A 20,984-nucleotide genomic window follows, 5' to 3' on the forward strand; every position below is an offset into this window, starting at 1 on the left:
TTTCGTTTCAATGAATTACGGCATTTTTAATTGGAACCAGATTACATTTGCCTGCAGGGGATTAGTATTGATAAATACTCTCAGAATACTTGTTTTGAAAGACTTTTTCACGTTATTCCAGCAATGGCAACATAATGTACTAAAATCAACAAATGATACACAAAATTGTGAAAACTTGCATCAGTATACTTGTGTTTTAAGTTTTGTACAAATCAGAACATCTCAACAAAAGCCTTCGAACAGAATTTTAAGTAACCATGACAACACTTTTCAAAAAATCCATAAATAGAAATATATATATCGAGATATAGTCTCTCTGCGTACCAAGATTTGTTGAATGAAAAAGATGAAGATAAAAATCGACATATTGCATTGTTGGATCTTGATGTAGTACAACTGTGTACCAAGTTTTACTGAAATGGGACCGCGTTACCAAACACTGTAGCAATTACAATTCCGTCATTGCATACATTGACAAGACAGCATTTTCCTGATTCATATCCTTTCAATGCTAGAAGATTGTTTAAAATTAGCTCTGATACTCCAACTTACAGGCGATCTGTCCCTGACGAGTCTTACAATAATATAGCAATGTAAGGGAGACATGATCTGTTCGAACAACAAACTTTACCTCGCCTATGTCTAAGCTTCCGGGTGAAGGTAAAATGGCAAGAAGTTCCTTTCTTGTCGCTCGATACTTGTTTTGAAAAGGTCAAACAGGTTTACCTGAATAGCTAATCACATCTCTACCCAGAATAAAGATTCCATTACTCATTGAGTAAGCCAGTTTAGGTGGTGATAGCAGCTTTGCTTTCAGTGAGGTAAATGCTTACTGCTGATGACATCCCCATTCAAAATACATTTCTTAGTGATCTGGGAGATTAGGTCTGCAATCGCTGTATGTTTATCAACAAACCAGTAGTAGGTTGTATGATCAAAAAAAGACCGTGTCTTTAACAGTTTCAGTTTTTTTAGTTGCTTGTTTTTGTGCTTACCTCCCTTCGATAATTTTTTGCTCATATTGCGACACCACCATTTGCCGCAAAGTTGACCTGTATATTCACTGAGCAGTGAAGGAGCTTTTTTGTGTGACAGCGGCTACTGCGACATGGGATCTCATTTTATACGGAGGACTGGTCCACTTCCCGCAGTAGGATTCTAGCCTGCAACTTAAGGATTAATTCTTAAGGCTTACACAGCAAATCTAGAGCGAATCACTCTAAACACTGCACCACTCGGGCGACTTAACAGTTTCAGGTACCGATCTATAGTTGAGGAAATGGTTACTCTTGTCACGTCATTCTTCAGTGTTTGATAAGGGTTAAGAGTCCTTTTTGCGTGAAGATATATTTAACTTTCCAAAGTCAACACACCATCTGAGGCCACCATTTGTTTTCCTTACCAATACCTCAGAAGATGCCGAGTCAAATTTGGAAGGGACCATTATATCACTGTAAAGAAAAATTTGTAGATCTTGCTTTTCTTAACCTCGGAATATTAACTATGTGCGCCGAACAGGTTGATTAACAGGCAAGTAATAATGTAATAGAATATTGAAAAGGGACATCCAACTTCATGGGCATTCTTTGGAAAACATCTTGATACTAGCATTCTACAAGTACAAGTATTGTTTTTTTTTCAAAAGCTTGCCGTCTTTAACAACAATCTTAAACAGTAAACTGGCATTCATCTATCAGGCCGTATTATTTTTTAGTTGTTCTTGGCTTTGTATTTCGTCAACAGTTTTGTTACAGACAAACCTTTTTTCATTGAAAAAGAAAAAAAAAAGTAATCTGTCCTTGATCATCTTGAAAATAAATAATCTCTCCTTGATTGGCATAAAAATAAATGATGGGACTCGAAAAATTTTGCCACCCCCCCCCCCTTTTCAGAATCAAATGGTCGTCGCCCTACCGTAGAAAAGAAAGCAAAAACAAAGCAAGAAAAAAGGATTAATACAAATTTTAATGTTTACACTCAATTTCTGTTAACCATTAAAATTCAAGAAAAACATTTTTTAATATTTGCTATAAAAATTTGAATTATTGGTTTTTTTGGTTCGTTTTGTCGATTTTTTTTAAGACTGAAAATCTAGAAAAATTGTTAAGTCGTACGAAAATTAGATCACCAGAAAATTATCTCCCTTGTCGTGAACAGCAATAATTTACTACCAATCATAAAATAGAGGAAGTGCAAAGTCCGAAGACTTCAGGTAACAAGTAAACCTGTTTTTTTCTGTAGACTAGGGATCTGTGCAGTTCGACTACCACTGCTAGATGATCTGGAACTTAAAGCTGAACACGATTCGTAAAAGAAATTTGTCCGCCATATTTGATTGGACTTTCCCTATATCTGAGGGCCCCTATATATAGAGCCGCTCACTTAGTTACTGGTCTGTGAAATCAATCGTCACCGGTGTAGAAGGATGTATGCTATATAGCACTCGGCAGCGACAAAAATAACTGTTTACTTCTAATGCAGGATAGTAAGATGCCAAAGGGACTTACAACAGTTGCACAGTATACAAACAAACACAAATACACGTAACTGCAATAAAATGTAAACAAAGGTAATGGAAGATAACCAGCACGAACACGGGGCGCCATTCCACGCCGATACCCGTGACAATATCTTAAGTGAGATCTCGCGAGAAGTGACGAGATTAGTAGAACTTGTCACATTCGTGGTTTGGCTGCCGTAGAGAGCGGTCGGTACCGCGAACTTTCTATTTGCTTCGACGTTTCCACGCCCCTGCTGTAGGTGAGTTTTTAAAATTTATTTTATGTGGCAATGGAATAGGTTTAGCCTATAGGATTGCACATTTTATGCTAGTTGTTCGGCAGTGGCCGTGTACATGTAATATTGTGTAATTTTGTGGCAATGGAATAGATTCGGTCTATAGGATTGCACGCTTTTCTGAAGTTTTTTAACGGCAGTGGCCATGTGATTTTATGTATGGAGATTGTGGCAATGGAATAGGTTTAGCCTATAGGATTGCGCAATGTTGTTTTTATTGAACGAGAGATTGAGAGAAAAAAAAAATAAGAAGAAATGCGATATTTAATTGTAAGGGTAACGCTATTAATATTGTTGATAGTGGACACTGGTCAAGTGTTGGGGAGTATTTTGGAATTCTTGTAGAATTTTATGATATTTACAAGTATTTATTTGCTGGATATATGGAGTGCTTTGTCTGTAAAATTTGTAATTTTCTGAAGACTTGAGCTTGAGCTTTCGGTGCGGATTGCACGTGCTATGCCAGAGTTCGGTTCATTGTATAAGGGTGACCCAGTCTTAAGCAGTTATTATAGGAAGGGCTACACATTGGGTACACAAAATATGTTTTTGTGTTAGATTGCTATTAGTAGTATGTTTTGTTAGTTAGCATTTTATATCAATCTATATCCTTAAATTTTATAGGATGAGTGTACTTAAACCAAAACATTCCCTAGTTGGGAAATCATTGGTACCAGTGATATTGAAATTCAAAGCACAAGAAGATAGAATTGAGGAGTGTGACCTGAACAGATTGAAAAAAGGGCATTCTTTAACCAGGTATTGGTATAGTAAATAATTGGTTTTAATTATGCATATTGAATTTTGTATTCAGTTGCTTGTAAGGTTATGGTTTATATTTATGTAGATATAATCAGGATGAGTTGAGATCTGAGTTTGAAGGACTTACAGGAGAGAACCCAAGAGACATTTTGCTCCTGGCAGGGAGGGAAGAGGATTTTGATAGTCTGGTTATCTTGATGCATTTTGCTATTGCACATGCGAATCTGGCGGGGGCACCAAAAGGTCAAAGTCTAGTGCAAACTTCCACTTCTGAAGCTTATCAAACGGTGGCTCCTGTTAATATTAGTGGAGCTGTGGCCCCATCTAGCTCAGCTGCTACTGCTTCTACTAGCTCATCTGTGGCCGCAACATCTAGTGTTTCTCGGGCATCAGGTAATATTTTAATACCTTACTTTGTAAGACTTTATGGAATATGGGAGGTGTATATATTTTGCATATGAGGTATATTGAGAAAACTTAGAATTATATTTTTGTATATCTTTAGGTGACAAGAATATGGAAACCAGATTGAGGGATATAGAGAAGAAGATGGAATCCATAAAAGAGAAATCAGGGGAGGATCAGGTAGAGGAGTGTTTAAGACAAGTTCGGATTTTGGCTGGTCGTCCTAATCTTACGCAGGCGCATGTCCTCTTGGCTGCTTTGGAAACACTTGTTGATGTGGCATTTAGAAACTCTCATAAAGATGCTGATTTTTATTCAAAAGCATTTACACATTGTAAAAAGTATGAAAATTCTAAAGATTTATGTGGGCTTACTATGAAGTTATTTGGTTCAGCTGAGGATAAGAAAATTGCTAATGTTGTAGCTGATTGGCTTAAGGGGAAGAAGTATGAAGGGTCCGGGGTAGCTGAGGAAAAAGAGAATGTTGGGCAAAATAATTACAAAAATTTGGGAGATTTGTCAGGAATGCAGGCTAATCCTTATCCTTATGTACCATTGATGGGACAGCCACAGTTCCCCTTTTCACCTTATCCCATGCCATATTCTGGGTACCCTGCCCAGGGTTTTGGGTTCCCTCGTCCTTCAGGTAGAGGTATGGGTGTGCGCCCTCGCAGGGGAAGATGTTTGTTTTGTAAAGACTTGGGACATTTTATAGCTGATTGTCCAAAAATGAAAAATAAAATAATTGTTTTGGATACAAAGCCTTCAACTCGGGGGTTTCTAATGCCCTTTGTGATTATTCACATGAGTTGAGGGTTGAGTATCCTCTGTAATTAACTTATTAGCATCCTTCTTTTATTCATTTTGATTTCAGAATGAAGTGTTTGTTAAGAAGCCAAAATTTTGTCCTGTTATACCAGATTGGGAATTGAACTCCGGTTTTGATCCAGAATGTATTGTTCAAAGAGAAAAGGATGAAAAATGGGTTAATTACAGGGGTGAGAATGCTCAACCCTCAATTTGTGTGACTGCTGAAGACGTTGCTAAGAAAAATGTAGAATTTAATTTTGAAAATTTAAGATTTCGAGATCCTAATTATTTTTTACCGGGAAATTTGCATTCATATTTGCATGAGTGGGAAAATATAGATGCCCCAGATAATGTTCTTGAATGGTTAAAGGAAGAGATTGATGTAAAAAAGTTTTTAAAACCTTTTAATGGAAATTTTAAGGGCAAGAGTTACAGTTCAAAGGTTCCACCCTCAGTTTATTTTCCAAATTCTAACTTGTGTGAACAATTCAAAGATTTTATTGTAAAAACATTGTATGAAAGGTTAGAAAATGGATCCGTTACACTGGTTGGGAAGGTTGGTTTTTGTGAGCCACCTCATTTGGTTTTGCCTCTTACAGTGGAACCTACAAAACCACGTTTGTGCCATGATGAAAGATTTTTGAATCTCTGGGTGAAGGATTGTCCTTTCTCTTTAGATACTTTGAAAGATGTTCCACGCTTAGTTCAGAGAGGTATGTTTATGTCTAGTATTGATGACAAGTCGGGATATGATCATATTTGTTTGAGTGAGAAATCTAGAACATATTTTGGATTGCAGTTTGGAGGTTGGTTTATGGTATTTAATACTCTACCATTTGGTTTCAAAGCAAGTGCTTTTATTTATCAAAGTACAGGCATGGTAGCTACGAGTTGGTGTAGGTCTTTAGGTGTACCATGTTTGCAATATATTGATGATAAGTGGATTGGGGGATTTTTGCAGTCTCTTTTTCATGGCCCCAAAGTTCCTCCAGATGACTGTCAGGTGGCAGATAAGGCATTATACATTGTATGTCAAGTTATGATAAGATTAGGATATTTTCTCAATATTACAAAGTCAGTCTTGGCTCCAGTGAAATGTTTAAAATTTTTAGGGATGTTGGTAGACTCTGAGAGATTGGCATTTATAATTCCGGATGAGAAAAAAGGGAAGTTTATTAAGTTGAGAGAGAGTATCTTAGATTGTGATAAGATGAGTATTCTTACTTTGCAAAAGTTTGCTGGCAAATGTGTATCTTTTATGTTAGCATTTCCAGGGGCTAAGTTGTATACAAAGGAAGTAAACAGAGCAATAGGTTTAGCAGCGAAGAGAAGTGGATTCGTGCATATGACGAATGAGTTAAGACAGGAAATTTTGTATTGGAGATTTATAGATAATTGGAATGGTTGTTTTTCTTGGAGGACTGAGAAGCATTTACAAATCACATTGGCTTCAGATGCATCTAAGTTTAAATGGGGGGCCTTGGTAGATGTTGAGGGTCGACAGTTAGTATGCTCAGATTACTGGAGTAATGAGGATGATAGGCCCATTCATATAAAAGAGGCTCAGGCCTTGTTCAATGCTCTATGTTCAGTAAAGGAGGTGGTTAAAAATCATAGGGTAGATGCATATGTAGATAATTTAGCTTGTGTGTATGGTTGGGAAAGTATGAGTGGGAAAGATCCTGTTTTAAACAGAATCATGAAAGGTTTGTGGAATTTCAGTGTGGATAATAATATTGATTTACACTTGTTGTATGTGAGATCCGAAGAAAACCCAGCAGATTGTCATTCTAGAAAGTTGTCAGCATTGGATTGTATGTTAACTGGTAAAAAATTTCAGATCATTGAAAAAAGATTTGGTCCGCATTCAGTTGATCTAATGTCCCTTGATTCTAACTGCATGGTAAGCATAGTAAATGGGAATCCTTTAAGGCATTTCACACCGTACCCCACACCATTGTCTGCTGGTGTAAATGTATTTTCTCAGGATATAGCATTAGAGAAAAATCCATATGTATTTCCGCCATTTAGGCTTATTCTCCCTCTAATTGTATATCTAAAAAATCAGGGTGTTGAAGCTTGTACAATGGTTGTTCCTGGGTTATCGCCAATCCCAGTTTGGTGGCCTTTGGTCAGTCAGTATGCAATGGATAGGTTTGTACTCGGTAGAAAAGGGGAAAAGGGTGTGCTTTTATTCCCTTCAAAATCTGGGTTTTCTGAAGCAAAGCATGGATTATTGTATGATTTAATTGTGGTCAGGCTAGTTTTTCATAAGTAAATTAAGTTTCGTTGTATTTTCAGGAAGTTCTGGTCAGTGAAGTGGATACTCAGTATTGTGGTGTTGCGCAGAAGAACTGTTTGATGCAATATTCTGTAGAAAGGCGCATTGCTTATCTGAACAATTTACTAGATTCTAAGGCATACTGTAAAAAAAAGTTAGCTCTAAAGGTTGATTTTGAAACGGTAATTGGGAAAAAAATTTTCGAAGCAACTCCAGAAGATTTAAGATTATTTCTTATTAGAAAAGACAAAGTGGGTAGGACTCGAGTTCATGATTTAACTTGTCCGTTTCTTGGTATTGCAAGTGCAAATTCATGTTTTTGTCCAGTGCGTTTGGCAGCAGGGACAGTCTCTTCTTTCATCGCACAATTTAAGGCAATGTTTAATGAGATAGGTAGGGTTGAACCTTGGGATAGTACAAGACATTTGGAAAGGTGTAATCCAGCAGATAGTGTTCTCTTAAGGAGGTATGTGGATGCAGTAAAATTAGAACAAGCAATGTCTCATGTGTCTTCAAAACAGGCCAAACCTATATTTCTTAATAAGCTGGAGAAATTGAGTTTGTATTTAAATAATCAGTTGTTAAGAACAGATCTTAGTGTGGGAAATAGATATGTTTGTTTGCGAGATCAAGCCTTCTTTAAGGTTTTGTTCTATTCTGGTGATCGTGCTAATGATTTGGCATTGTGTTTATCTCAGGAGGTAAAGAAGCTTTCAGATGAGAAGGGTTATTTGTTAAGCCATACTATTGGGAAAACCCTAGGTAATGGTCATGTAAATGAATTTGTGCTACCTAAGGTTCAAAATCAGGTCATTTGTCCTGTGGAAGGTTTGAGGAAATATATAGAAGGATCAAGGGAGATGGGTGTTGATTTGAGGACAGGCTACTTGTTTCGGTCATTGGATTCATCAAGGACTTTAGCTCTAGACAATCGTGTAACGACTTCAGCAATGTCTGATAGATTGAAAAAATATCTTATTTCTTTGGATATTTACGAAGGGGAAACGACACATAGTTTTAGGGCAGGTTGTGGTATTACCCTGATGACAAATAACACAACCTCTTCAGAAGAAATTATGGAACATGTTGGTTGGCGAAGTCGACAATCATTTAACAGATATTCTAGGATCAATAGGATAGTGGGGACAACTGGGGTGGCTGACATGTTAGCAAAGGTATCAGTTCTGAAAGATGGGGACGTTAATGTTATTTATGACAAATTTGGGGACTATTCTAGACTTCCACAAGCTTTCCAGTTTGATTAGAGGGTTGGGAGGAAAGTCATTTATATTGAAAATAATGATTATTGGGATCCCAGTGTATTACTGTGGTGTACTTTGCATTGTATGTACTGATTAATGCTTGTTAATTTCAATAAAGGATTTGTTAAAATGTTATTTATTATTTATTTAGTAGTGGGTTAAGTATTGGGAGAGACTTAGTTGGTTTATAATATTGTACATGTGAAGTGTATTGAGTTATATGAAAGGTTGGGTATTTGAAGTAAGAGTTTTCCTATTTTACCCAATACTTACTACCCGAGTCACTTTGAGAGTGTCATGCTTAAGATACACTAGTATCTTAAGTGAGATCTCGCGAGAAGTGACGAGATTAGTAGATCTTGTCACATTCGTGGTTTGGCTGGTAAAGGGAATAGAAGTGTACTGCGGAATGCACATAGTTTGCAGATATAAGGCATTTGAGTAATGTGGGTCACAGAAAAAAAAAATTATATATATATAATGATAGGTGATGCTCTTGAAGTGCTCGAGTTTTCCTATTTTACCCAATACTTACTACCCGAGTCACGTTGAGAGTGTCATGCTTAAGATACACTAGTAAAGCAGTCAGATGTAACAAATGCGAAGAGTATACCCCGGTGCTGATATCGTCGATAGTAATATCGAAAATGGCGTATGCCTATTTACGAGTCGTGTTCAGCTTTAAACTATATACATGTATTGTTGGTCTGATGTCTCTTTCACAATGAGATTTTGAGTTCTCAAGTTCTGTCTCAGCTTCTACATACTTTTCCAAGTGTGTAACAGCAGGTAATCACACCTTGATCAAAAGCTGATGGATTGATAATGCGTACATGTGTGTTTCATTCACATTCACAAGCAAATATCCTGTGTGAGCTTCATTCACCGTGTATAACCCCACATATGGGGGCGCGGATTTTGAAGCGGAATTTGCGAGGTAAGTTGACCTGATTAGCTTTCCTACAGTGATTGAGATGAAAGTACTCCTATATTAACTTACGGCGGAACACAGTGATATCCCAGCTTACTGTTACTCGTTTCCTAGCTCGGGATTCGTCTTAGAAATACGTGAACACTTCTGCAATATCTGGTAAGAGCATGCGGGAATGCAGATTTGACCGTTTCTTGGTGAAAATTTGTGCCTAATATATCATTCAACTTCATTTGACTTATGTGAGGGACTTCTAGATATAATTTTGCTCCAGACACTCTATAATGTTTCCGAGAATTCCACCTTAAATAAAGGGGACAGACTTCAATTTCAGTGTGTTGCACTCGGGGGTACAAGTTTAGTGGAGGCCGGGGAAAGGAATAAAACTCCAACTAATAGAAATGAATTGTTTCTACAAAAATTATATTGATTATACAAGTAATGAATTGCTACAATCAATTTATTAACGCTCTCATTAACCTTCTTCCCTGAATAAGTGCACAGATCAAATGCACTTAAGGAAAAGATCAATGAATTTGTTAAAACAAATACAATTTTTCTTGGGGAGTTTGCTTCTGTGAAAATGGTAAACTCAGACTGTGGGCAGATATACGAGAAAATGCCTCTGTTGTACGCCTGGCCAAGAGAGAAACCCACAAATGTTGTTACTGTAGATGATTTAATAGTGCAATTAGAATCAGCAAAAACACTTCTTGAGAATGGTTATCAACTGCAAAGATCCTCTGAACGCCTTTTTTCGCCCATCTCCTTTCAATAGTCAACATACATGTGTTTAACTTCACTGAACACACGTATTTAAAATTCTTAATCAGTTCTATATGTACTCTAAACTACTGCTCAAGTGTCTATTTACTGTAAATGAAAGATATGCATATCTTTAGTATATATCGAAATGTACAAATAGATGTCTAGTAAACAGTGTAAATATGCGTTAAAGCACACTAATTCAGGGAATGAGGGTTAATGAGAGCGTTAATAAATTGATTGTAGCAATTCATTACTTGTATAATCAATATAATTTTTGTAGAAACAATTCTTTTCTATTAGTTGGAGATTTATTCCTTCCCCCGGCCTCCACTAAAATTTGTACCCCCGAGTGCCACACACTGAAATTGAAGTCTGCCCCCTTTATTTGAGGTGGAATTCTCGGAAACATTAGAGGGTCTGGAGCAAAATTATATCTAGAAGTCCCTCACACAAGTCAGATGAAGTTGAATGATATATTAGGCACAAATTTTCACCAAGAAACGGTCAAATCTGCATTCCCGCATGCTCTTACCAGATATTGCAGAAGTGTTCACGTATTTCTAAGACGAATCCCGAGCTGGGAAACGAGTAACAGTAAGCTGGGATATCACTGTGTTCCTCCGTAAGTTATTATAGGAGTACTTTCATCTCAATCACTGTAGGAAAGCTAATCAGGTCAACTTACCTCGCAAATTCCTCTTCAAAATCCGCGCCCCCGAATGTCACCATTCCGCGCCCCCTTATGTGGGGTTATACACGGTGTTCATTCCTATGGATACAGTATCCAGCACACCAACTTACCTGTCTGGTCTGTCCACACAAACTGTGTCTATTGTTTTACTCATTGGAAAAGATGGTCTTGAGTTAAACTGACTCTTGCTATTCGGATGGGACTAAATGGTGCCCCGTTTCAAGGATAACAACCCCCTTGCAAGCAAAAGATCGCATTTGGTTTTTGAACAAAACAAAATAGGCTCATGGGGTAGGGGGCAAAGAAAATGAGGAATCCACACACAAAAAGCAAATATCTTAATACATGTATATCAAAATAAATCTTAATATGATATTTATTTTTTAGATTTGATTAATTTTACTTGTGTTTATTTTCAAGATATCACCCTTTGTTTCTTAACGAGAATTTCACGTGGGTTACTTAATCCACGATGATAGAGTTGCTGCGTAGTTAGTATTTCACGTGTTGATAGTATCAATCACTTCCTGACTCTTTTATTTGTAAATTGAATCTACTGTTGACAAGAGCCTTTATTTTATCTTAGCAATTGACATTTTGCCTCGACTAGAATTAAAATTAGCAAGGATTGAATTTTGAATATCGCAAAGAGCCATTATTTGGACATTGATTTGATGTGATAATAGTTAACAAAAATCGAAAACGTGAAATATATTTTATTTTAATGCCTCAACATAATAGTCATTAAAGTATTAAATCCTTTTGCATAGAGCAGTAATCTAATGTATCTTAGACTTCAGATTTGATATGGGAAATCTATGAAATCCGTATCTGACACAAGAAAAATTTCTGACGGTCACATTTAGAAGGCTTCCATTCGCCACTATTAATCTTTAGTAGAATACAATCCTCATTATTCTTTCTTGTTTTTTCCCAGTTTGTATATGATAATACACCCATTGAGGATGTCCACTGTGAATTCTGGTATGTACCATCTATCCACAATTCATTCTCCGTTAAACCTGCAATAAAAAGGAGTTGGATGACTTTTAAATCATTTAAAACAATTCTTATTTCACACACATCAATCTTTTAGTAAAGAAAATAATTTTAATTCGGAGAAATGTACAGAGGGGAGGTAATTGCTTAAAATAACTGAAATCACTAATTTTCGTGGGGCTTTAATTTTCGATGTTTTCGAGGTATTAAAAGACCCACGAATTCAGGACCACCACGATATGTATATGTCATACACATAACTACTCAACAATTTATCATTCACGAAATTAAATCCCCCTAAACCCATATTTTTTCCTCAAATCACGAAAATTTGACCCCAAGAAAATATGTGATTTTACAGTATGTTCGAGGGAAGGAGGGTAACAAGCATTTAGGTTTAAGTTTGAACAAGGTCACCTCAAAGTAAAATATTCTTCGCTAACGCCCTACTTGAAATATGCTTGTGTGATATTTAAGTTCATATCATTAACTGTTCGAAAATGAATTTAAGACATTTCTTAAATGAGGACCAGTCAGTTTTTAACTGGATTCCTGGAATCAAAGGGCTTCTTGCCAAGCACACCATACATCTATGTAGCAAAAGTCGAATATCATCTTTAACTTATGTCACAAATTTAGTTTACATCTATTACAGTTTTTTTAAATTGAGGTTTGACATTCAAATATAAAGACTTTTTTTTTTTGCTTGTCACCTGCTACCTCCTCGGCAAGACAGAAAGCATACCCTGATCAGCTAGAAAACAATTACAAGGCACAATAATCTTTGAGTTTGGACTTTCTGATTCTCAAATGATTAGACTTGTTTGAAACTGAAAATCAAATCACACCCTACAATACAGTTAAGACAAATAATTTGACCATGACCTTCAAAATATTACCTTGGCAAGTTTGGTACTAAATGGGCAAATGGAACTCTGTATACTATCCACACATTGGTAGTAATATACTCTGGACCTTGACCTATGACCTAAACCTTTTGAATCTCAGATTAAAAGACATGTCCCCGTAATAGTAACACCTCTGTGACAAGTTTGTGACCGAAATATACATGTAATGACATTCAACACTCCGTTTCCGCGGCATTGTTAGGGTAAGCCGCCCTCAAGAACGCACACTTTATTTACTGCGATGAGAAAAATAAGAAACTTTCTTTACTTTAATTTGACCGTTCTAGAATTCAATGGTCAGAGATATCCTTTCAATAACAGTAGGAACTAACCAGAGCCAAAATGTTGCGCCAGGAAAGTTGAAACAGTGCTTTGTGTTTCAGCTGAATCAATCAACAGTAATGAGCTGTCAGTCGTTGTTCGGCACTCAGTTTTGGCATTGTCACGTGACATTTTGGTCTGAACAAGAGAAATACAAAACTTCTTATCCTCGCTCTCTGTATACAGAGAAGGGCATGCAGGTAATGTAGGTGTTGTTAAAACAACTGAAGTTGTCAAGCTCATTGTGGTCGATGCTGTCGATTCTAAAGGAAGTGCAACCGACGTCGATATTGACAGTTGTGTAGACACAGGCGTAGGAACAGTAGATTGTTCTAAAGTCGAAACTGGAAAAGTGAATTGTTTTCTGTGTTTACCACTAACAGAACTACACTGCAGGTTAATTTGACAGAGACATTTAAATGAACACTTCAAAAGTTTTGTAATGCATCATGCAACGATCTTTAATAGATTAATAATTAATATGGTTATGACAAGTTCAGACACTAAAAGAGACATTGTCAGTAAAGGGTAACAAATATAGTTTTCTACTAGCGTTACATATCTAAAATCAATGTCTCTGCATTAAGTAAACGTGAAGCATGGTTATAATATTTTATTGAATTTGTTACACTAGAACTTAATTATTTCTGTAACGGCAGCGAAAGTGTTTTAGTGTCTGCTGTAATTTAAGAGAGAAATCTTTTAGATGCTAGCTAGTAAACGAACTATACAATTTACCAAAACAACTACTAGAAAGGGGTAAATGACCGGTATTTAAAGCTATAACATCGAATACTTCTATTTTACTTTTGAAAATTATCGATGCCAAGTTTCCTGTACATAGAGGCTAACTTGATTTCTAACTTAATTAGAACCTGGTTATTGTGTTTCCTGTCTATTCGATATGAAAAGGGGCTTTATTACTACTAATCCTTCTCCTTCGTTATCAAGCTGTTTTCCTATATTTTCCCGAGCAACTGAAAGTGTATCAAACCCGTCAATTTTCTTTAAAAATCTACTCGCAAATTTTATCTTTTTGTCGACGATATTTTAGCAATTAACTTTTTAAGTCCTTCGATGAAGATATGATTTACGTGGAATTTAAAAAGTTACCTGGGTTAACACATACTGTCTTTTTACTGCTCAACTGAACACATTTTGTGTTCGTGGAACCTTGATTTATCTGCGTTGTATAAGAAGGTACCATGCTCTGGAAATAAAGTTAAAAAGTTATGAACGGTTTCTTGACAATTCTTGTGCAATCTTAGAATAAAATGATCACCTGTATGAGCTACTCCCAATGCTAAATCTATTCCACATCTAAAAATAAAAAAAATAAGCAAGAAAACATGTCATGATTGGTTATACATTTCCCAGTTGTAGGCTGGCTTGATATGTTTCATCTACTATAGGTCCTTTTCACCTCAACCCAATAATTTCCAAACATTCCTGCTTAATGTTGCGTGTACCTGATTTTGATTCCTGCTCTCGTTTGATGAGTATAAACGTATCCATTATGGTCAGATTCCTGAAATATCATTTTTTTAAAACCTATTTTATTAATACTCCTTTTTGCTTGATTTTCATGATTTTTTTTCATTTTGATTTCTATATGTTTATTCTGCATGTACGATATCTTTTAAAGTTTTACGAGACCATAACGATGAAAATGTTTGCAAATATTAACTACTACTTGAATATCACTACTAAGTATTAGTAAGTGATTGTAGAATGGATCACAAATTATATGCAAACATTCACTAGGAAAGTTCTAGTACCCTTCTTTTTAGTTCCCATCTAATTAAAAAGTATGAATTTGAACAATGGATTCATGAAGAGGCTTTCATTGTGTTGATATTTGAAGTGGAGTGTTATAAGGAGAAATTAAGAACAAAACAAACACAAGTATTGTTATGTCGGCATTAATATATTTGCCATACTTGAAATCAGAGAATGTGTACATTATTGATTATCTTATTAGTAAATTAGTTTGTGTTTATATTTATTATATCTTTTTATGGTCCATTTATTGCAACATTATTAAGAAATATGAGCTGCAATTTGGTGTCCAAAGATTTTGTAATAAATTTGTATTTTACTATTTCGATGACAGAAGTTTATTAACTTCTATTTTTCATATTTACATTGGAAAAGGTAATAAGAATCTCCTATTAATGCAAAATGAGCCCAAAATGAACAAATCTGACGGATGCCTTGAATGAAATCAAATGCGACTGACCACAGAAGTTCACAAAAATGTTTTCGGACTCATCGTAATAGCCATCTTTATAGGCATTGGCTTAAAGCAGCCTTTTTCCCCTTTAGTCTTTCCTCATTCTTTCATCCATGCATCCCCTTTTTGTGCCACCTTCAGAGCAGAGCAAAACTCTGGGGATCAGCCCGGCGTCTGTATATCTGTCTGTCAAAGTCTAAATCATTTAAACCCTGAGAGATAGGTTCACAAAGTATTACAACTGAAAAATCCTAAATATAACCTAAAACTAGCCTTTTCTAAAAATTCACACTCTCTGATACTAAAAGAGAACTTTTAGTATCAGAGAGTGTGAATTTTTATAAAAGGCTAGTTTTCCATGTAGGTTATATTTTGGTTTTTCAGTTGTAATACTTTGTGAATATGTCATAGAAAAATGGGGTACGAAACACAGGGGGATGGGGGGGGGGGGTCCCGTCCCGAAGCACCTGTGACCATGAAGGGTTTATCTGTGATATTCAGATATTGAGCATGTGTAATGCTTTTTACAATACATTTTTATCAGGGGTATTGATCTAGCAAACCTTTGACTTGACCTTTAACTTTCTTACAAAACATAAAATGTTCCATATCTTCTTTCAATGACACAAGATTGAGATTTGCTATTCTAGAATTTGTATGGTTTTAAAATAATTTTTTTCTTAGTGTTCTATGCTTGCAGACTTTGTAACCTTGAACACCCCCCCCCCCCCAACAAAAGAAGGAAGGAAAAAACCAAACTTCGTCATTTAATTTTGAATTGTATTAACATATCAGATTCTGATACATCTATCTTTGTCACGTTAATAAACATGTGTTTACATTTAAAGTTAAACATAAAGATGTTATATTTGTGTATTTCTGAGTATTCATTATAAATGTAAGTTATGAAAATTATATGATATTTAAAAAAAATAATTAGAGATCGACTGTTTTGAGGTTATGGTTATGATTTTTCCCAGGTTAATGGCATTCTTTGTAATTCTTCTTCTGCATACAGAAATTTGACCGAAATACGACGATGCAAGTTATGTGAATTTAATTACGTCTAAGAATTTAAATGGTTTTTTCTTCGAAAACGTTCGGAAAATTTCTTAAAGTAATAGGGTTTCACCGGTAACCTTTAATAATACCATCCACGGAATAAGAAAAAAAAAAATACGACCCAATTTATCACGGTCCAGCTGGACAAGGACGCTACATGTACATGTAAATTTTTAGACTCCGAGAAATTGACATTTTAGTAAGTAGTTCTTACAAACAAATGAATGGCTATTGATTGTCATGTTTAAAAGTCATTCTTGCTAACTTTGTCCGATTGGTTTATGTAATATTTAGAGACAATGAAATATTCACATATATTACCAGAAGCATGGTAAAAAATATATAAATATTGATTTTCAAAGTCAATACCATAACAAATTAGTTAATGGGCAAGATTTTCATGGGAATAATTTTCATAATTGTCATAGTAGTTCTAAAACGCGCCTTCTTTCAGCCCTTAAGGACTCTCTAAACAGTGCACACTGAAGACTTCTGATTTCATTGTACTTGAAAGCAGAAAGAATTATCTGCTCTTTAATTCTCAAAACTGAATTAACTGAAATTTAGTGTAATAAAAAGTTTGTAATCAATTCAAGTATTATGTCATTATAAGTAAGCAACAGTGATTTCTCTTCATCAATACTTTATTGTTTTTGAACATTTTTCTGGGTCAGAATGGCAGGTATTCAATGTTGAAAATGATACCGATAAACTCTGTATTTGTTTTTGGCGCCTTTATACGCGTACGATATGATTTTCTCAAATAAATAAAAACAAAACAAAATAAAAACAAAAATTCATTAGAGTGTAAAGGGTCTTTATTGTTATTCGGACTTATTCCCCTAAAGGATTTTTTTTACCTTTTCATATTTAGTAGAACAAACCCTTATCTCATATGAATAAGTGAAAAGTAGAGTACAGAAATTATAAAACAGATAAAATAACGAATTAGAAGAAAGATGACTAACGTATTTGAAAAAAAATCAAACCTTGTCGACTTAATGTACGTTTTTCACAATAAAGGTATATTTTTAACTTCAAAGATTGCAGTGAACTCAGCTGTTTACCCTTACTGTAATTTTTTTCTGATAAGAGGTCGTTATTATAATTTAAAGCTTGCAACAGCGCCCAACGTCGTTAGTAAATAACTAAATTTGAAAAGCATTTATAAACCTTTTCTGTTATGAATCAGTGAAAAGTGGGTAAGTTTTGAATAATTTAAGTTACTATTCGCCTTCTACTCACATTAATCACCTGAATGATGAGAGAGAGACAATGCCATTCCATATCTCGGTCACAGGGTGTAATAGTCTGCTTACAATACATGTATGTGATATTGTTAGCCATAGTCAGAGTTACCAAAAAAAAAAAAGAGCAAAACAAAACAAAAACAAAACAAAACAAAAAAAAAACTGGTCCTGATTACTCTTCTCTCCTAAACTGGCAGATGTTATATTTCGCTATTTCTAAGGTTCTTGGCCACTTCATCAAACAAATCGAGCTTAGAATTATTTGAATTGTTCGAAACGTGTTCTTGAGGAGAACATTTCAACAAAGAATGCGCATGTCTTGTAATATGGGACATTTTTTACTCTGCTTTCTTAATAAACTCTTTCACGTGACTACTAATGTCTGAATTTCTATAAAAGATCAGAAATATTTTAGCTATACTCTTCCTTTTTATCATTTTTTCTTCAGAAAATCTTCAAATATATTTCTTCATGATAGAATGTTTAGCTATACCTAGTAGAGTTAGACGACTAAAGGACTATGCTTTTTCGAAAGGGCCAACCTAATTTCATCTGTGATTAATCGAAAACTTCAAAGACCACCAAATTATATTAATTTGTTTCTTGTTTTGGTACATGTTGATGTACATGCACCAGTATTTTCCTACATATAATTTTGGAAAATGAGCTAAATGTCTAAGAAATTGTAAAAAAAAAAAAAAAAAAAAAAAAAAAAAAAAAAAAAAAAAAAAAAAAAACGGATTTTGAAGTTCGAGTATCATTTGGGAAAGAGCATCTTATGAAAAATATACATTGTAATCAAGATTACAATCAAAATTCAAATAATGTTGAAAATTGTAAAGAAATGAATACACTATAAAAGATGAATGTTAAGAATAGTAAACACAATTTGCTAGATTTTGAGCCACGGAAACGATTTCGGATTCGAAAACATTTTTGTATACAGTTTGTCATTTACTTTTGTCAAGACATTGTAATGATAAACCTTATGGGCTTCTGCTTACATGTATATGAGCTCGTGTACGCCATGTAACGCGAGAACACGGATATTTGAGTTTTTAATGTTTATAAATGTTTATAATTTCGTTGTCCATAAGTGAATATTAAGTGCAATGTTGCATGAAAAATTAAATTAACAATGAAATATACCTGTTGATGCGAATTACTGTGTACTCCAATATTATATCCTTAAAAATCTCAAAAAACCACGATAGTTATTTCTTAAATAAAGCATTCTATTCACAGTTATTAATGCATACATGTAATCTTATGGATTAATATTATCTCGGTGAACTTTTGGGGGTCTAGGAAGACTTTTACAATATTAAAATACAAAATTAAAAAGTGGTTAAATTACTTGACTTAAAAAGGGTATGACTGATGAATTCAATATTAGAAAGTGTTTTTTTTTCCGAAAAAAAAATATAATGATAATTTTTGAAAATTCTCACAGGTGGAACGTCAGCCATATCCACATATGTAAAGAACGGGTCTGTTATAATTTGTGACTGATCACTCTCCGTTTCAATGCTACTCCAATATAAATCACAGATTAGATATCGTCTGTTGTAGCTCACAGATACGCAGTTTCTGTGGGATTTGCATTCTTTAATACACATAATATATCCATAACCATTCACAGAATCTAACAAGCGGTCCTTCATTCGAACACCCTCTCGCTTTTTTAATCCCGTGGAGCAAACTTTCGAAGCTACAAAATCCCTCAGTAATGTGTAGAACAGAAATACAGTTAGCAAATTTTCAACAAATCTTGAAAATTTTCTCATGATTATTAAATATGATTTCTTAAGAATTATAAAAGTTAATTTAGACATTCATTGGGTCGTCTTCCTCAATCCACGACTTGCCAACTCTGATAAGATTTTTAGTTGATGTCTGAGCCGAGTCAGCTATCGATTATTGAAAGAACATAAAATTATTTCAGATAGAACTCTGGCACTAAAAGTAGCAACATCAAAATGCCGAGATATTCTACAGATAATATTCTAATTATTCCTGTATACCACATGTAAAAGATCAATTACTGTTTAATGCAATTAAATTCCAACGTTCAAACAACAGGGCCATGGACCATAATTCTCCTCCGAATTCATTTGTTCCTACAGAAAATTAAAAGAATTGTCATAAATATTTATCATTTTGGTTTCACAGATGATACAAGTAAATGGAGAAAGCAAGATGATACATTGTGATTTTTTTGTTTATAAAAACGAATTTACCCGCTTTCTATATGGGCTGCCTAATTTGAGATTGACTCCCTTCCACCCTCTTGCTGGGTTCATAGAATGAACAAATTGGATACACTCTTTATGAGGAATCTTGGATTGCAATTTATCAAAATGTGTTGCACCATCCCCATTTTCTCTTCTTTACATCGATGTAGATGGGAGTTTGGCTGGTTCTCTCCCGTAGGCTGCTGTTTGATATGGTGTCGGGCCATCTGATGTTAAGGATATGACAGAGACATTTATTGATGAAAGACTGTAGTTTGTTATTTATGGGGCCATGTTTTGAACAAAATTGAATCTTCACTACCTGAAGATTCTTCCAAAGTAACATAGCTAATCATGGCCTTGCTGTTCTCGAGAAGAATTTTTCCCAATATCTTCCTATTTAAACTTTGATTGCCCATTGTGGTCCAACCCTATTCCCAGGGATCATGATTTGAACAAACTTAAATCTGCACTCTCTGAGGATGCTTCCATAGAAGTTGACTATCAGGACTTTGTAGTTCTTGAGAAAAAATTTAGATTGTATACTTAAGTACTACGTATTCCTATGTAAAATTTTGATCGCCTATTGTGGCGGCACCCTACCCCTGGGCGTCATTATTTGAAAACAAGAGGCCCAAGGGCCTTAACGGTCACCTGAGTACAATACAACAATTTAGAGGATCCATAAACTGATAAATGAAGCTTTGTTGCTCAAAAGCAAAAAAAAGTATGATTAGCATCAACAAAATAATTGGTCTAGTATCTATCTGCCCCCCCCCCCCCCATTTATCACTTTTCCCATGCAGACTATTAACAAAATGTCTATTATTTAACCCCATATTATTCCTTCTCACAATGGCCTCTCTTGGTCGTTGAAGAACATTTAAAAAGATTAAGTTATTTTTGTCTCATTTTTATACATCTATTATTTCCAAGTCATTAAAACTATGAATTTCAAAGTACTTTTTTTATTATACAATAAATTTTCTTGCATAATTCTCTTATTCTATTAAGCTTTCAAATACATTATGTACATTGATTAATTATCAAAGGTGAATGGCAAAGGGGAATAACTTTGCTCAGTAGCATGCAAGTTAATAGAGCCCTGGCCAGGACCAGAAAACTTGACTAAATGGTCCAGGTGTTCAAAATTCTGGTAAAAATACCCTTGCATATTAAAACTTTTACTCTGTTTGCCTTGAACATCCAGAGAAGCATAGAAGATTTTCAAAGAAATGCATTTTCACCATATTATTAAATAAACAAAGCCC

The 20,984-nt window shown here is 34.9% G+C and overlaps 3 protein-coding genes across 3 annotated transcripts; 2 read left to right on the top strand and 1 right to left on the bottom strand.

The window, feature by feature from the left end:
- Nucleotides 1-3,421: 3,421 nt before the first annotated feature.
- LOC133192023 (uncharacterized) lies at nt 3,422-4,776 on the top strand. Its single transcript, XM_061327854.1, has 3 exons — nt 3,422-3,555; nt 3,644-3,951; nt 4,064-4,776. The coding sequence occupies exons 1-3, from the start codon at nt 3,422-3,424 to the stop codon at nt 4,774-4,776; spliced, it is 1,155 nt and encodes a 384-aa protein (XP_061183838.1).
- Nucleotides 4,777-7,128: 2,352 nt separating this feature from the next.
- Nucleotides 7,129-8,410, top strand: LOC133192022 (uncharacterized). Its single transcript, XM_061327853.1, has one exon. The coding sequence runs from the start codon at nt 7,135-7,137 to the stop codon at nt 8,317-8,319; it is 1,185 nt and encodes a 394-aa protein (XP_061183837.1). The 5' UTR covers nt 7,129-7,134; the 3' UTR covers nt 8,320-8,410.
- A 2,997-nt stretch (nt 8,411-11,407) lies between these two features.
- LOC133192901 (uncharacterized) lies at nt 11,408-19,266 on the bottom strand. The gene is made up of 4 exons (XM_061328907.1): nt 18,931-19,266; nt 14,048-14,144; nt 12,946-13,278; nt 11,408-11,728 (listed from the first exon to the last, which is right to left on the bottom strand). The coding sequence occupies exons 1-4, from the start codon at nt 19,264-19,266 to the stop codon at nt 11,523-11,525; spliced, it is 972 nt and encodes a 323-aa protein (XP_061184891.1). The 3' UTR covers nt 11,408-11,522.
- Nucleotides 19,267-20,984: the final 1,718 nt, after the last annotated feature.

Source organism: Saccostrea echinata, unplaced genomic scaffold (genome assembly GCF_033153115.1).
Source record: "Saccostrea echinata isolate AGI-Se365-2 ecotype Australia unplaced genomic scaffold, CSIRO_AGI_Sech_v1 ptg000025l, whole genome shotgun sequence".
NCBI classification, from domain to species: Eukaryota; Metazoa; Mollusca; class Bivalvia; order Ostreida; family Ostreidae; genus Saccostrea; species Saccostrea echinata.

What these genes read in the sequence shown, in the direction of transcription:
- LOC133192023 (XM_061327854.1), top strand. Translation starts at nt 3,422, where the DNA reads ATGAGTGTACTTAAACCAAAACATTCCCTAGTTGGGAAATCATTGGTA. An exon ending in AAAGGGCATTCTTTAACCAG is followed by an intron (nt 3,556 to 3,643) that starts GTATTGGTATAG and finishes ATATTTATGTAG; the next exon opens with ATATAATCAGGATGAGTTGA. An exon ending in TAGTGTTTCTCGGGCATCAG is followed by an intron (nt 3,952 to 4,063) that starts GTAATATTTTAA and finishes GTATATCTTTAG; the next exon opens with GTGACAAGAATATGGAAACC.
- LOC133192022 (XM_061327853.1), top strand. Translation starts at nt 7,135, where the DNA reads ATGCAATATTCTGTAGAAAGGCGCATTGCTTATCTGAACAATTTACTA.
- LOC133192901 (XM_061328907.1), bottom strand. Translation starts at nt 19,266, where the DNA reads ATGAGAAAATTTTCAAGATTTGTTGAAAATTTGCTAACTGTATTTCTG. An exon ending in ATATGGCTGACGTTCCACCT is followed by an intron (nt 14,145 to 18,930) that starts GTGAGAATTTTC and finishes CTTTATTTCCAG; the next exon opens with AGCATGGTACCTTCTTATAC. An exon ending in GACAGTATGTGTTAACCCAG is followed by an intron (nt 13,279 to 14,047) that starts GTAACTTTTTAA and finishes TCACTTTTCCAG; the next exon opens with TTTCGACTTTAGAACAATCT.